This window comes from Oncorhynchus gorbuscha, linkage group LG17 (assembly GCF_021184085.1).
Source record: "Oncorhynchus gorbuscha isolate QuinsamMale2020 ecotype Even-year linkage group LG17, OgorEven_v1.0, whole genome shotgun sequence".
Lineage (NCBI taxonomy): Eukaryota > Metazoa > Chordata > Actinopteri > Salmoniformes > Salmonidae > Oncorhynchus > Oncorhynchus gorbuscha.
Window position 1 is genome coordinate 40,216,048 of NC_060189.1, and position 17,852 is coordinate 40,233,899.

Sequence of the window (17,852 nt, forward strand, 5' to 3'; positions counted from 1 at the left end):
TTGTGTGCTTTTGGTGACAAGCCGAATTTCTTCAGCCTCCTGAGGTTGAAGAGGCACTGCTGCTCCTTCTTCACGATGCTGTCTGTGTGAGTGGACCAATTCAGTTTGTCTTGTGTGTATGCCGAGGAACTTAACTTGCTACCCTCTCCACTACTGTTCCATCGACGTGGATAGGGGGGTGTTCCCTCTGCTGTTTCCTGAAGTCCACAATCATCTCCTTAGTTTTTTTGACGTTGAGTGTGAGGTTATTTTCCTGACACCACACTCCGAGGGTCCTCACCTCCTCCCAGTAGGCCGTCTCATTGTTGTTGGTAATCAAGCCTACCACTGTTGTCGTCCGATTGAGTTGGAGGCGTGGTGTACAGGGAGTACAGGAGAGGGCTCAGAACGCACCCTTGTGGGGCCCCAGTGTTGAGGATCAGCGGGGTGGAGATGTTGTTGCCTACCCTCACCACCTGGGGGCGGCCCGTCAGGAAGTCCAGTACCCAGTTGAACAGGGCGGGGTCGAGACCCAGGGTATCGAGCTTGATGACGAGCTTGGAGGGTACTATGGTGTTGAATGCCGAGCTGTAGTCGATAAACAGCATTCTCACATAGGTATTCCTCTTGTCCAGATGGGTTAGGGCGGTGTGTAGTGTGGTTGAGATTGCATCGTCTGTGGACCTGTTTGGGCGGTAAGCAGATTGGAGTGGGTCTAGGGTGTCAGGTAAGGTGGAGGTGATATGGTCCTTGACTAGTCTCTCAAAGCACTTCATGATGACGGAAGTGAGTGCTACGGGGCGGTAGTCGTTTAGCTCAGTTACCTTAGCTTTCTTGGGAACAGGAACAATGGTGGCCCTCTTGAAGCATGTGGGAACAGCAGACTGGTATAGGGATTGATTGAATATGTCCGTAAACACACCGGCCAGCTGGTCTGCGCATGCTCTGAGGGCGCGGCTGGGGATGTTGCTGTGGGACTAGTAAGGATAGAAGGAAAGATGAATGGAGCAAAGTACAGAGAGCTCCTTGATAACCTGCTCCAGAGCGCTCAGGACCCCAAACTGGGCGAAGGTTCACCTTCCAACAGGACAACAACCTTAAGCACACAGCCAAGACAACGCAGGAGTGGCATCGGGACAAAACTCGGAATGTCATTGAGTTACCCGGACCCAATCTAACATCTCTGGTTAGTCCACTGTGTTCCACAACACTCCCCATCCAGAGCTTGAGGGGATCTGCAGAGAAGAATGGGAGAAACTCTCCAAATACAGGTGTGCCAAGCTGTGTCATACCCAATAAGACTCTAGGCGTAATCGCTGCCAAAGGTGCTTCAACAAAGTACTAAGTAAAGGGTCTCCCGGGGAAGGACTGCCCGTTCCATGATCTCGCCATCACGGTTGACAACTCCATTGTGTCCTCCTCCCAGAGCGCCAAGAACCTTGGCGTGATCCTGGACAACACCCTGTCGTTCTCAACTAACATCAAGGCGGTGGCCCGTTCCTGTAGGTTCATGCTCTACAACATCCGCAGAGTACGACCCTGCCTCACACAGGAAGCGGCGCAGGTCCTAATCCAGGCACTTGTCATCTCCCGTCTGGATTACTGCAACTCGCTGTTGGCTGGGCTCCCTGCCTGTGCCATTAAACCCCTTCAACTCATCCAGAACGCCGCAGCCCGTCTGGTGTTCAACCTTCCCAAGTTCTCTCACGTCACCCCGCTCCTCCGTTCTCTCCACTGGCTTCCAGTTGAAGCTCGCATCCGCTACAAGACCATGGTGCTTGCCTACGGAGCTGTGAGGGGAACGGCACCTCAGTACCTCCAGGCTCTGATCAGGCCCTACACCCAAACAAGGGCACTGCGTTCATCCACCTCTGGCCTGCTCGCCTCCCTACCACTGAGGAAGTACAGCTCCCGCTCAGCCCAGTCAAAACTGTTCGCTGCCCTGGCCCCCCAATGGTGGAACAAACTCCCTCACGACGCCAGGACAGCGGAGTCAATCACCACCTTCCGGAGACACCTGAAACCCCACCTCTTTAAGGAATACCTAGGATAGGTTAAGTAATCCCTCTCACCCCACCCCCCCTAAGTTTTAGATGCACTATTGTTAAGTGACTGTCCCACTGGATGTCATAAGGTGAATGCACCAATTTGTAAGTCGCTCTGGATAAGAGCGTCTGCTAAATGACTTAAATGTAATGTAATGTAAATGAATACTTAGGTAATATTTTATTTGGAAAAAAAATCACTGATTCTTTTTGAGGATATATTTGAGAATATTTTCAGCCTACTGATTTAGTGTTCTGCTGCTGGCTGACTGTCGTAAACCACCAGCATACCACCCTGCATCCCACTGCTGGCTTGCCTCTGCTGTTGAACAGTGTTAGTCCCTGGATGGGAGACCAGATACTGCTGGAAGAGGTGTTGAGGGCCAGTAGGAGGCACTCTTTTCCCAATGCCCTTTGTTGGGTGCCATGTTTCTGATGGAAAGTTAAATGGGTGACCTGACTGTGGTCACTAAAGATCACTTATTGTAAGGGTAGGAGTGTTAACCCCAGTGTCCTGGCTAAATTCCCAATGTAGCCCTTATACCATCATGGTCACCTAATCATCCCCAGCTTCCAATTGGCTCATTCATCCCCCGTAACTATTCCCCAGGCCATTGCTGGAAATGAGAATGTGTTCTCAGTGAAAGTACCTAGGTAAATAAGGTTTAAAAAAAAATGTTATGAACTCCTCAATGCCATCAAATGAATCTCAGAACATATTTCAGTCTGTGCTAACGAAACAGTCCTGTAGCTTAGCATTCACTTCCTGTTTTTGCTTGAATGCAGGAATCAGGAGGATAGAGTTACGTTAAATTTGCCAATTGGAGGGCAAGGGAGAGCTTTGTGTTTCTGTGTATGGAGTAAAGGCCATCCAGAGGTTTTCACCTCTCGCTGCACAGGTGGCATGCTGGTAGAAATGAGGTAAGACTGATTTCATTTTTCCTGCATTAAGATCTCCAGCCACTAGGAGCGCTGCCTCTGGATGAGCATTTTCTTGTTTGCTTAATGCCCTATATAGCTCATTGAGTGCAGTCTTCGTGCCAGCATCGGGTTGTGTTGATAAACCGGATATGCTCCCTTTCTCCATGGTTGAGAAGTGTAGAGGGTTTCTGCACCTCATGAAAGTTTTCAAACCATGTTACGATCTTTGCCCATTTCAGCAAACTGGTAGTACCCGCTCTATATAAGCAAGCTAAAGCCGAAGTTGTACAACCCACCTAATGAATTGGCCAATGCACCACACCATGTGTTGTGCTTATTACAGATGGATGGACCTCCAGGGCTACAGAGAGCTACTTTACATGCCCCCACCAGAGGGCAATGTCGCCCCTAATTCAACTAAATTCCAATCCTATATGAGAAATTGTCCTTTAGGTTCCACCTCCAAAGAATGACGCGGGCTGCTAATGCATATTCACAAATTGGGATGGGAACTTTTGGGGTGATTTCCAAATGTATTTATAAAGCCCTTCGTACATCAGCAGATATCTCAAAGTGCTGTACAGAAACCCAGCCTAAAACCACAAACAGCAAGCAATGCAGGTGTAGAATCACGGTGGCTAGGAAAACCTCCCTAGAAAGGACAAAACCTAGGAAGAAACCTAGAGGAACCAGGCTGTGAGGGGGTGGCCAGTCCTCTTCTGGCTGTGCCAGGTGGAGATTATAACAGAACATGGCCACGATGTTGAAATGTTCATAAATCACCAGCATGGTCAAATAATAATAATCGCAGTAGTTGTCGAGGGTGCAGCAAGTCAGCACGTCAGGAGTAAATGTCAGTTGGCTTTTCATAGCCGATCATTAAGAGTATCTCTACCACTCCTGCTGTTTCTAGAGAGTTGAAAACAGCATGTCTGGGACATATAGCGCGTCCGGTGAACAGGTCAGGATTCCATAGCCAAAGGCAGAACAGTTGAAACTGGAGCAGCAGCACAACCAGGTGGACTGGGGACAGCAAGGAGTCCTCATGCCAGGTTGTGCTGAGGCATGGTCCTAGGGCTCAGGTTCTCCGAGAGAGAGAAAGAAAGAGAAAATTAGAGAGGGCATGCTTAAATTCACACAGGACACTGGATAAGACAGGATAAGTACTCCAGATATAACAAACTGACCCTAGCCCCCCAACACATAAAATACTCCAGCATAAATACTGGAGGCTGAGACAGGAGGGGTCAGGAGACACTGTGGCCCCATCCGATGATGCCCCCAGACAGGGCCAGACAGGAAGGATATAACCCCACCCACTTTGCCAAAGGACAGCCCCCACACCACTAGAGGGTTATCTTCAACCACCAACTTACCATCCTGAGACAAGGCCGAGTATAGCCCACAAAGATCTCTGCCACGGCACAACCAAAGGGGGGCGCCAACCCAGACAGTAAGAACACATCAGTGACTCAACCCACTCAAGTGACGCACCCCTCCTAGGGATGGCATGAAAGAGCACCAGTAAGCCAGTGACTCAGCCCCTGTAATAGGGTTAGAGGCAGAGAATCCCAGTGGAGAGAGGGGAACCGACGAGACAGCAAGGGTGGTTCGTTGCTCCAGAGCCTTTCCGTTCACCTTCACACTCCTGGGCCAGACTACACTCAATCAAATCACTGAAGAGCTGAGTCTTCAGTAAAGACTTACAGGTTGAGACCGAGTCTGCGTCTCTCACATGGGTTGGCAGACCATTCCATAAAAATGGAGCTCTATAGGAGAAAGCCCTGCCTCAAAATGTTTGCTGGGGGCCACATGGAGTGGGTAAATAACAAGTAGGGCACTGACAGCTGTTAGTGTAGCTAGCTAGCATGCTAACATGTAGGGAAAACTTTGCCACAGATGAATATGGGAAACCAGTATCTCCAAAGTGATGCCATCTTTCATAAATTGCGACCACGAATCTGCCCTAGAAATAGAAGGAAGAAGATGAAGCTTTGGTAATATGGATAACATGGTTCTCACAGATAGGCGACCTGACATGACAGGCTACGATGACCTCGCCCATGATGCAGGCTGCAGATGATCTGCAAAAACACCCTGAGCGCATCGGACACAAAACACTAATACTTGATGGAACAGCACAAACTAGATAAACAAATAAAAGTCTTTCACCGTGTGCCTTTCCATTAAAGGATAGACACTTGTGATTTCTACTAGCTGCACCAATGAAAGCAGTGGAGCGTGGTCAAAACCATTCATCTTCGGGGGGAGTGGGGTTCCAAAATGCAATCATGTCACATGCAATTCTTCCATTTTTATCAGGATATTTTCTACCTGCAGGCTGCAATGTTTTTATTTGTTGGCTTTATGTAGGCTATTTTGACATAGCTGGAAATGGCAATAGAAATTACTTACATTGTAGAATAATAGTGTAATAGTGAATAAGACATCAACATTATGAAATAACACATGGAATCATGTAGTAACCAAAAAAGTGTTAATCAAAATATAATTGAAATTCTTCAAATGGCCACCCTTTGCCTAGATGACGGCTTTGCACACTCTTGGCATTCTCTCAACCAGCTTCACCTGGAATGCTTTTCCAACAGTCTTGAATGAGTTCCCAGATATGCTGAGTACTTGTTGGCTGCTTTTCCTTCACTCTGCTGTCAAACTCATCCCAAACCATCTAAATTGGGCTGAGGTCAGGTGATTGTGGAGGCCAGGTCATCTAATGCAGCTCTCCATTACTCTCCTTCTTGGTAAAATAGCCCTTACACAGCCTGGATGTGTGTTGGGTCATTGTGTAAACTGGAAACCAGATATCCTGAGGCTGCATTTATTGTAGCTGGGGATTTTAACAAGGCTAATCTGAAAACAAGTCTCCCTAAATTTGATCAGCATATCGAATTCGTGACCCGTGCTGGCAAAATTCTGGATCATTGTTACTCTAACTTCCGCGACTCATACAAAGCCCTCCTCTGCCCTCCTTTTGGCAAATCTGACCACTACTCCATTTTGTTGCTGCCAGCCTATAGACAGAAACTAAAACAGGAAACACCCGTGCTCAGGTCTGTTTGGTCGGACCAGCGTTAATCTGATTCCACGCTTCAAGATTGCTTCGATCAAAATGTGTATATAAAATATATTTTGATTTAACACTTTTTTGGTTACTACATGATTCCATGTGTTATTATATAGTTTTGATGTCTCCACTATTCTACAATGTAGATAATCTAAAAATATAGTAAAACCCCTGAATGAGTAGGTGTTCTTAAACTTTTGACCGGTAGTGTAGGGACAAATACACGTTTAAAAATGTACACCAATTGATTGGTTGAAAGAACGGACGACCTCGAGTAGACCAAGATGAAATAAAAATGTGTCTTGGACAGCCCTACCCAGCTGCTATTGCAGTGGTGTTTATGGGAGACCCACTCCAGTAAGTAGACAGGAAATTACCATTTTTTTTCAATGGTAAATGACTTGAGTGAACATTTATCCACCATCTTAGCTATTGCGCCGCTCAGTCGCGACTTGCAAACTTTGCAGGTGTTTCTGATTTTAATTAACAATGCCATGCTGGTGGGTGTGACTATTTTAAATTAAACCCAGCTCAACAAAACGGCAACAACAACAAATATAATACACATGTCATTTTATAGGGAAAGATACGCCGTAGGCAAGAATTTGCACGAAGCCTGCAGTTTGGTTCAACTAAACTTAGATTAAAATGACTTATTGACTTACATCGTGACACAAACACATCAGTCTCTGATCTCCTTTTGGACAGGCTGCAGCTAAGATCAATAACCACAACCACCCATATTTTGGGCTGAATCCACTGTTGGTACACAACCATGCAAGCACATTAATGAACAAATATGTATTTTTGACTGTTTTCCCTGTAGACTGCCGTGATCAGCTATGACTACATGACATCTCTGAAACATGTGGAGTATGGATCAGAAGAATACTGGGCGCTCAAATCCCAGGTAAGGCTAGGGCTTGGCTATATGGCCAAAATATCATTGTGTGAAATGTTTCATATTTTTGATGGTATTTTATGTTTAAAAAAATTAAAATAATTAGTGCTAATTAGTGGGTTGAAACACATACGTTTTAAGTGATTTCTATGTGGTTTTCTCCATTCTGATTTGTTTTATACTGTTCAGTCCAACTTCAAACAAATCATTTTCAGCACATTTGTAATTTTCTGAATTTCCTGTACTTTTGTTTCCTCTTCCACACTGCCATGCAGAGCTGCATGGTATGGGCAAAACACCTAGGCCTAGTAAATTGGTGAATTGTTGGAGTCATGGAAATGGAATGTATGGTCTGTATTCAGACCCTTTGCTATGAGACTTGAGCTCGCGTGCATCCTGCTTCCATTGATCATCCTTGAGATGTTTCTACAACTTGATTTGGAGTCCCTTTGTGGTAAATAAAATTGATTTGAACATGATCTGGAAATGCACACACCTGTCTATATAAGGTCCCACAGCACAGATCGTGCATGTCAGAGCCAAAACCAAGCCATGAGGTCGAAGGAATTGTCCTTAGACCTCCAAGACAGGATTGTGTCGATGCACGGATCTGGGGAAGGGTACCAAAACATGTATGCAGCATTGAAGGGCCACAAGATCACAATGGCCTCCATCATTCTTAAATGGAAGTTTGGAACCACCAAGTCTCCTCCTAGAGCTGGCCAAACAGCCCAATTGGCAGAGAATGGCCTTGGTCAGGGAGGTGAACTTCCAGAAGGACAACCATCTCTGCAGCACTCCACCAATCAGGCCTTTTATGGTGGAGTGGCCAGACAGAAGCCACTCCTCCAGTAAAAGGCACATGCCAGCCCACTTGGAGTTTGCCAATAGGCACCTAAAGGACTCTCTGGACATTACAGACAACTCTCTGGTCTGATGAAACCAAGATTGAATTCTTTGGCCTGAATGCCAAATCCATTTAAGAATAAGGCTGTAGTGGAAAATGTGAAGCGGTCTGAGTACACTCTAGCTAGCTAAAATATTCATGCATTGCCTATTCCTCTCTTTATAAGATACCATTACACAAACAACATGCATATACCAGCACTGGTACCGTGCTGTATTAGATACCTATGTTTGCTCTGACTCTTAAGTACATTTAGCAAGCTAGCTAAATTCAAATCAAATGTTTTTATTTGTCACATGCGCCGAATACAACAGGTGTAGTAGACCTTACTATGAAATTCTTACTTCCTTTACAAGCTCTTTGCCAACAATGCAGTTCAAGAAATAGAGTTAAGAAAATATTTACTAAATAAACTAAAGTAAATCAATTTAAAGTAACAATTAAATAACAAGGCTATGTACAGGGGGTACTGGTACCCAGTCAATGTGCAGGAGTACAGGCAAGTTGAGGTCATTTGTACAGTAGGTAAAGTGACGATGCATACATAATAAACAACGAGTAGCAGCAGTGTAAAAACAAAGGGGGGTCGTCAATGTAAATAGTCCGGCTGGCCATTTGTTTAATTGTTCAGAACTCCTTCTTGGGGGTAGAAGAATAATATAGGTCCTGGATGGCAGGAAGCATGGCCCCGGTGATGTACTTGGCCGTACGCGCTACCCTCTGAAGTGCCTTGCGGTCGGAGGCCGAGCAGTTGCCATTCCAGGCGGTGATTCAATGGTCAGGATCCTCTCGATGGTGCAGCTGTAGAACATTTTGAGGTTCTGGGGACCCATGCCAAATCCTTTCAGTCTCCTGAGGGGGAAAAGGTGTTGTCGTGCCTTCATGACTTTCTTAGTTTGTTTGGACCTTGATCGTACATTGGTGATGTGGACACCAAGGAATTTAAAACTCTCGACCCGCTCCACGACAGCCCCGTCAATGTTTTCCTGTAGTCTACGATCAGCTCCTTTGTCTTGCTCCCATTGAGGGAGAGGTTGTTTTCCTAGCACCACACTGCCAGGTCTCTGACCTGCTCCCTATAGGCTGTCACATCATTGTCAGTTATCAGGCCTACCACTGTTGCGTCGTCAGCAAACTTAATGCTTAATGCTGGAGTTGTGTTTGGACTCCCAGTCGTGAGTGAACAGGGAGTACAGGAGGGGGCTAAGCACCCACCCCTGAGGGGCCCCAATGTTGAGGATCAGCGTGGCAGACAAGTTATTGCCTACCCTTACCACCTGGAAGTGGCCCGTCAGTAAGTTCAGGATCCAGATGCAGATGGCGGTGTTTAGTCCCAGGGTCCTTAGCTTAGTGATGTGCTTTGTGGGCGCTGGGGTTGAATGCTGAGCTGTAGTCAATAAATAGCATTCTCACATAGGTGTTCCTTTTGTCCAGGTGGGAAAGGGCAGTGTGGAGTGCACTTAAGATTCTGTCATCTATGGATCTGTTGGGGAGGTAAGCGAATTTGTGTTGGTCTAGTGTTTCCTGGATGATGGATGACCAGCCTTTCAAAGCACTTCATGGCTACCGATGGGAGCGCTACAGGGCAGTGATCATTTAGGCAGGTTACCTTCGCCCCCTTGGGCACAGGGACTATGGTGGTTTGCTTGAAACAACATGTAGGTGTTACAGACTCAGTCAGGGAGAGGTTGAAAATGTCAGTGAAGACACTTGCCAGTTGATCCACACATGCTTTGAGTACACGTCCTGGTAATCCATCTGGCCCTGTGGCTTTATAAATATTGACCTGTCTAAAGGTTTTGTGTTCATCTGCTACCGAGAGCGTGATCACAGTTGGTATGGAAAAGCTGGTGCTGCTTGTGTTGCTTGCCCCGAAGTGAGCATAATGGGCATTTAGCTCATCTGGTAGGGTCACGTCACTGTGCAGCTCGTGGCTGGGTTTCCATTTTGTTGTCCGTAATAGTTCGCAAGCCCTGCCACATCTGACGAGCCTCAATTTTAGTCCTGTATTGATGCTTTGTCTGTGATGGTTCATCTGAGGGCTTTGCGGGATTTCTTATAAGCGTCCGGATCAGTGTCCCGCTCCTAGAAAGCGGCAGCTACAGGTCAGTGCGGATGTTGTCTGTAATCCATTGCTTCTTGTTGGGATATGTACGTACGCTCACTGTGGGGACAATGTCGTCGATGCACTTATTGATGAATCTGGTGACTGATATGGTATACTCCTCAATGCCATGGGATGAATCCCAGAACATATTCCATTCTATGCTATCAAAACAATTCTCTAGCGTAGTGTCGTGACATTACATTCATTAATCTTGTAACAATTAACTCATTAGGAATTTGGGGCACCAGGAATCACTCTAAAATATATGATCTATATATCTCGAAGTCACTTATTAATCATTACCTCATATCAAATTCTGAACATCGCAGACTTCTTGAATCTGCACAAACCCGAGTCTTACTGATCATTCCGTACCACACATTGATTTGATTATTTTCAAACAAAATGATAATACAGGATACACACACACACACACGGTATAGGTTATTGATTATTATCTTAATACGATGGAAAGGTCCCTTGCGGAATGACACTTGTTATAAAAGAGAGACACAACACTTGGATACATTTAGGAACTACGCTCACAGTAATCCTAATACCTTGCCCTGAACTGCCTCCCATTTGGCTAAGTAGTAATGCATGTATTTACGTGTTGAAGGTCTTCCTTCGTTGTGTATCTAGTACTGTGAACAACCGTAACACTGATTGCTAATTTTTGGATGAAAAACGTTCCCGTTTTAAACAAGATATTTTGTCACGAAAAGATGCTCGACTATACATATAATTGACAGCTTTGGAAAGAAGACACTCTGACGTTTCCAAAACTGAAAATATATTGTCTGAGTGCCACAACTGATTTTACAGGCGAAACCCAGATAAAAATCCAACCAGGAACTGCTGCATTTTTTGAAACCGCCTCATGCCAATGACTCCTTATATGGCTGTGAATGAGCTTACGTTTTCCACGTATTCCCCAAGGTGTCTACAGCATTGTGACGTCTTTATAGGCATTTCCATTGAAGAAAGGCTGTAAAGGACCATATATAGCATGTGGTCACATGGTGTCTCCTGCAGAAAACCTTACGTAAAATACTGAGGTAGCCATTTTTCCAATCGCTTCTTATGAGAAACCAATTGCCTCGACGGATATATTATCGAATATATATGTTAAAAACACCTTGAGGATGGATTCTAAACAACGTTTGCCGTGTTTCTGTCGATATTATGGAGCAAATTTAGAAAAGTTTGGCGTTATAGTTGTAGCATTTTCCGGTCGATTTCTCAGCCATGCATGATGAAGAAACGGGAGCTATTTCTCCTACAAAAATAATATTTTTGAAAAAAATGAACATTTGCTATCTAACTGGGAGTCTCCTGAGTGAAAGCATCTGAAGTTCTTCAAAGGTAAATTATTTAATTTTCTTATTTTTGTGAAAATGTTGCCTGCTGCCAGCAGAGCCTAGCATAGCATTATGCAATGATGAACTTACACAAATGCCTGTCTAGCGTTGGCTGTAACGCATATTTTGAAAATCTGAGATGACAGTGTTGTTAACAAAAGGCTAAGCTTGTGTTTGAATATTTATTTCATTTGCGATTTTCATGAATTGGAAAAGTTTCTAGGGGTATTTATGTCCGTTGCGTTATGCTAATGCATTTGAGGCTATGATTATGCTCCCGGATACGGGTTTGCTCGTCGCAAGAGTTTAACTCAATCTTTTACACACTTGGGTAAAAAGGGGTGTTTCTGTCATCCTGGCACGCTCTCTGAGCTCCCTAGGGCATGGCTAGTTACTTGCAAAGTATCATAACTATTTCTTGTTAACTAAATTCATATTCCTTTATCTTCACAAAAATATTCTCTTCATCCTTTATTTCATATACAACATAAAGGATGTAAACTTTACATGGTGTGAAAGCTCTTTTTTTAAAAAGTGGGATAAAAAAAATATTAACTTAATGACATCACAAAATAGTCATATCTCATCATTCCCCACATTCGGATGTTGAAAATATTGTCCCAGTGTTCCCTTTTTAAGTTTAAGTTAAGTGTTTGGGTGGCAAAATCTTCTGTAACAGATTCCAATCACCAATACTAGAGACCAAAGGAATCGTCTGCTGCATGCAATTTACGATTGGTGTGAGGTCATAAAACCCCCACACCAATTCCTCCCTTCTGTGGGTGAGAGGGCCCAGTAGACATTAATCTATTTTAAACTGATCGTTGGATCCTCACAGGGGAGTCATGACCATAGCATCCCTCATCTGACCACTTCCGTATTGAGCGAGTCACTGGTACTGCCTGCTTTAGTTCTTCCTTGTAAGCAGGAATACGGAAGATAGAATTATGGTCAGATTTTCCAAATGGAGGGCTAGGGAAAGCTCAGTGTGTGGAGTAAAGGTGTTCTAGAGTTTTTTTCTTTTTTTAACATTCAATTTTAAATGTATTTTTTTTTCTTCTCTGGGTACACATGTGATATGCTGGTTAAAGTAGGCAAAACATAGTTAAGTTTGCTTGCATTAAAGTCCCCGGCCACTAGGAGCGCCACTTCTTGATGAGCTTTTTCTTGTTTGCTTATGGCTTTATACAGTTGTTTGAGTGCAGTCTTACTGCCAGCATCAATTTGTGGTGGTAAATAGACGGCTGCGAATAATATAGATGAGAACTCTCTTGATAGATAGTGTGGTCTACAGCTTGTCATGAGGTACTCTACCTCAGGCGAGCAATACCTCGAGACTTCTTTAATATTAGACATCGCGCACCAGCTGTTATTGACAAATAGACACCCACCCCTGCCCCTCGTCTTACCAGACGTAGCTGTTCTGTCCTGCCGATGCATAGAAAACCCAGCCAGCTCTGTATTATCCGTATCGTCGTTCAGCCACGTTTCGGTGAAACATAAGAGTATTTAATGTCCCGTTGGTAGGATAGTTTTAATCGTAGAGTATCCATTTTATTTTCCAATGATTGCACGTTGGCCATTCGTACGGATGGTAGAATTTGCAGAAGGCAGTCCAACCTCTTTCTGCATCTTTTCTTCAAAAAAATGATGGGGATTTGGGCCTGGTTTTGAAAGTAGTATGTCTTTTGCATCGGACTCGTTAAAGAAAAAATATTGGTGAGTAATTGCTGTTCTGATGTCCAGAAGTTATTTTTGAGACTACTGTAGCAGCAACATTATGTACAAAATAAGTTTAAAAATAACGCAAAAAAAAATTGGCACAGTTGTAGAGGTCGACCGATTAATCGGTATGGCCTATTTTAATTAGGGCCGATTTTCGAGTTTTCATAACAATCTGTTATCAGCATTTTTGGATGCCGATTTACTTTGCAATCCACGAGGAGACTGCGTGGCAGGCTGACCACCTGTTACGTGAGTGCAGCAAGGAGCCAAGGTAAGTTGCTAGCTAGCATTAAACTTATCTTATAAAAAAAACAATCTTAACATAATCACTAGTTAACTGCACATGGTTGACGATATTACTAGGTTAACTAGCTTGTTTTGCTTTGCATATATTCAATGTTAATTTATCAACGAATCACAGCCAAGCAGGTGATGATTTAACAAAAGCGCATTCGTGAAAAAAAGCACAATCTTTGCACAAATGTACCTAACCATAAACATCAATACCTTTCTTTAAAATCAATACACAAGTATATTTTTTTAAACCTGCATGTTTAGTTAAAATAAATTCATGTTAGCAGGCAATATTAACTAGGGAAATTGTGTCACTTCTCTTGCGTTCTATGCAAGCAGTCAGGGTATATGCAACAGTTTGGGTCGCCTGACCATTTCTTCCCAACGAAGACTGTAATTAATTTGTCAGAATTTTACATAATTATGACATAACATTGAAGGTTGTGCAATGTAGCAGCAATATTTTGAAGGTTCCGTATTTCACTGAAAGAATAAACATTTTGGTTTTGAATTGATACTTTCCGGTTTTGACAATATTAATGACGTAAGGCTCATATCTGTGTGTTTATTGTATTATAATTAAGTCTATGATTTGAAAGAGCAGTCTGACTGAGCGGTGGTAGGCAGCAACAGGCTCGTAAGCATTCATTCAAACAGCACTTTCCTGCGTTTGCCAGCAGCTCTTTGCAATGCTTGAAGCACAGCATAGGCTTGAAGTCGTAAACTATCAACTCCCGAGACTAGGCTGGCAATACTATAGTGTCTATAAGAACATCCAATAGTCAAAGGTATATGAAATACAAATGGTATAGAGAGAAATATATAATAACTACAACCTATAACTTCTTAACAGGGAATATTGAAGACTCATGTTAAATGGAACCACCAGCTTTCATATGTTCTCATGTTCTGAGCAAGGAACTGAAAAATGTGCTTTTTAACATGGCACACATTGCAATTTTACTTTCTTCTCCAACACTTTGTTTTGGCATTATTTAAACCAAATTGAACATGTTTCATTCATTTGAGACTAAATACATAAATAAAATCTATATTAAGTTAAAATAAGTGTTCATTCAGTATTGTTGTAATTGTCATTATTACATTACATTACATTACATTACATTTAAGTCATTTAGCAGACGCTCTTATCCAGAGCGACTTACAAATCTATACATAAAAATTGGTCTTACATTTTTTTTTTTTTTACCGGTATCGGCTTTTTTTTGGTCCTCCAATAATCTGTATCGGCATTGAAAAATCATAATCGGTCGACCTCTAGTTAGGAGCCTGTAAAACAGCAGTCATCCCCTCCAGCGTCATTCAATTGTAATAGCCAGTTTACTAGCGATAAACATTAGCAGCTAACAAGATTTATTTGAGCCACAACCTGCAAAGAAAAGACAAACTAGCAGCCGGTAAGATACACAAACTAATAGTTTAATTATGGAATGCTTGTGGAAAGCAGTATGTCATCAACATCTTTTGCATCTATCTGACCATGCAGACTGCAGAATGAAAAGGCAAGGAAGTGCTTGTAACTCGGGTCGAGCAACTGCTCTCTCCTTGAGTGACGGGGCATGGCTTGGTGTGGGAATCGGCAAGCAGCCGGGGGAGAGAGAGAAAGACAACTTAATCAGCAAACTGAGTCAACCATAAAAACTGAAATTACATGCGTCTGACGATACATTGGAATTATACAATGACTGAGGTTAAAGAGCAGACTGTCAGCTTTAATTTCAGCATATTTTCATCCACTTCTACATTAATGTGGATGCTTACATGATTACGGATAGTCCTGAATGAATCGTGAATAATGATGAGTGAGAAAGTTAGACGCACATATCATACTCCCAAGACATGCTAACCTCAACAGGGGAGGTTAGCATTTTTTTTTTTGGGGGGGGGGGTCTATGATTCAATCCGGACTATCCGTAATCATGGTAGCATCCACATTTAATGTAGAAGTGTTAAACATTCTTATTTACAATAAAAGTGACTCCAGAATGACACAATACATTGTTTACCATTCATTTCTATTGGGCACAAAATAATCTGAAACACAACCAAAACAAACAGCAAATGCATCCAACAAGTTTGTAGTCGCAAGCTTGATGTAATCATTGCTTATGAGGAATATGGGACCAAATACAACACTTTTTACTACTTTAATACGCAAGAGAATTTGTTCCTATACTTTTGGTCCCCTAAAAAGGGGGGGGAGACTGCTGTAATTTCCAAACATTTCACTCGATATTTATGACATTTATGACCCTCAATTTAAAACTGACTGTCAGCACATTAACATCCATAGTTGTATGAAGTACTGGAGTACAGAGCCAAAACAACATTTTGTCACTGTACCAATACTTTTGGAGCTCTCTGTACGTTGTGAGAGTATTGTTGTGAACTGACGTGGGCCTTGAAGAGTTCATGATGCAGCTTTTATTCCCTGCTACCAGAAACCTCTTGATATACTACACTAATTCCGCCACTGTAGCCCACCCCTCTGCTGTGATCTGTGCTTTGTTTGAGAGCGAGACACAGGAGCAGGTGATGCTGATGGGTCGTGGAGAGTTGACCTTCGATACTTTGTATGAATTCGGTTTCTTTGAGAGAATATTTGTTCTTTTTTTTCTGAGTAAAGACAACGCAGAGCTGACTTCTACCTAGTTTCTGCCGCATTGATCCACCTCATAAAGGCTCTTCTGAAGCTGAACTCGACGCCGCTCAGATTCTTATAATTCCTTTCAACAGATTCTTCCTTTTTTTGCAAATGGTGAAATTACCCTGGCTAGAGTATGAAAGGGGGTTTATTTTGAAAAGGAGGATGGTTGCGGAGGCTTGTGAATTCAGTGTGAGTGTGTAGAAGCGGAGGGGGATAAAAGCTAGTGCTTAAAGGGCTAACGTGACAGCCACGGTGTAAACACTTTAGCTCTGCATCTCCAGATACCTGACCCATACAAGACCTCTGTTCTTCTACTCTCTCTCTCTCTCACACACACAACTGCACACTTCTTTTCACACACTGTTTCTCCTATTGTCACACCGACTCAGTCATCCCATGTATCCCATAATGTGTCTGTCTCTCTCCTCTCCCTCAATTTCTCATCCTAACTCTCTCTTTTCTCTCTCCCTATGCAGGCATCAGAATGCAGTTTTTAAATCTTCAAAGATGTTCTGACCTTTCATAATTCAGTAGCAAATAGGTATTTTACCCTGCACAGGCTGTGCCTCTTATTCTCACTGCAGGGGCTCATAGGTGCTCACACACACAGATACCCTCATCATGCTGTCATATGTAATTTATTATTTGTTACCAAGCACACCTTCGAATAAACCATTAGGGAAAACAAACAAGTTTGAAGTTAAGTGTAAATACCGGATAACCATGATTTGTGCCATTTCCAGTTCCCCTTTAAAAACGCCAAAGCCCAGCTCAGACGGCAACACTCAGCCGACCCACACCCGGAAAGGTCAAAGTATCTCACCTGTGCTGCTGTGTGTGTTTGTGTGCCACTTGAGGAGTGCGATGAACCCTGAAGAGCGTGGTTCAACATGACTGCCTCGGCCAGGGTGTGTGTGTATACAGAGGGATAGGGACCCACACATGCACCCTCTGGGCCCTCTGGTCAAGGCTGGCTACACACTCTGATTAGAATTAATGCAGGGCTGTGATTTAATCCAGAGAGGCGGTCTGCTGCCTGATTATGATGAAGCCATGGCGGTGAGGGAGTGTGTGTGTGTGGCCTTGTGCCTTTTTACCTTCATTATGCTGTTCGTTCCTCTGTTTTAAGGAAGGTTTATACTTTGTCTAACGACATGTCTGTAGGCAAATGGAATGCGATTTAGTCTTTGGTCAAAACCACATTTAATTTATACTCCTTTCGAATGTTTGTCGACTGTTGTTGCAATGGTCATTTTCCTTGTCGCAGGGACACAAAAAAAGTTTGTCTGTGACGGTCGCAGCCTCTTACATTTACATTTACATTTAAGTCATTTAGCAGACGCTCTTATCCAGAGCGACTTACAAATTGGTGCATTCACCTTATGACATCCAGTGGAACAACCACTTTACAATAGTGCATCTAAATATTTTAAGGGGGGTGAGAAGGATTACTTTATCCTATCCTAGGTATTCCTTAAAGAGGTGGGGTTTCAGGTGTCTCCGGAAGGTGGTGATTGACTCCGCTGTCCTGGTGTCGTGAGGGAGTTTGTTCCACCATTGGGGAGCCAGAGCAGCGAACAGTTTTGACTGAGCTGAGCGGGAACTGTACTTCCTCAGTGGTAGGGAGGCGAGCAGGCCAGAGGTGGATGAACTCTTACTTGCCGGAAACTCAATTGTCATATTTGCCAGAAAGCCATAGTAACAAGACGGTGTAGGCGTTTGTAAAATTATAAACCGATAGTAATAATCTATGTTAATGCTGACGTGTGTACTCTATATATAGATTAAAGACTGATTGCCTTGTGTTTGTCTTTATCCTGTGGATTTCATGGTCAGTCACATAAAAATAGATTGGACAT

The 17,852-nt window shown here is 43.4% G+C and overlaps 1 protein-coding gene across 1 annotated transcript in view; it reads left to right on the top strand.

Annotated features, from left to right (window-relative positions):
- The window catches only part of adck1 (aarF domain containing kinase 1), a 192,668-nt gene that overhangs the window by 11,694 nt on the left and 163,122 nt on the right, over window positions 1-17,852 (top strand). Inside the window, exon 3 of the mRNA XM_046308384.1 lies at window positions 6,857-6,940. Coding sequence (XP_046164340.1) covers window positions 6,857-6,940 — 84 coding nt within the window. The remainder of the gene's footprint in view (window positions 1-6,856; window positions 6,941-17,852) is intronic.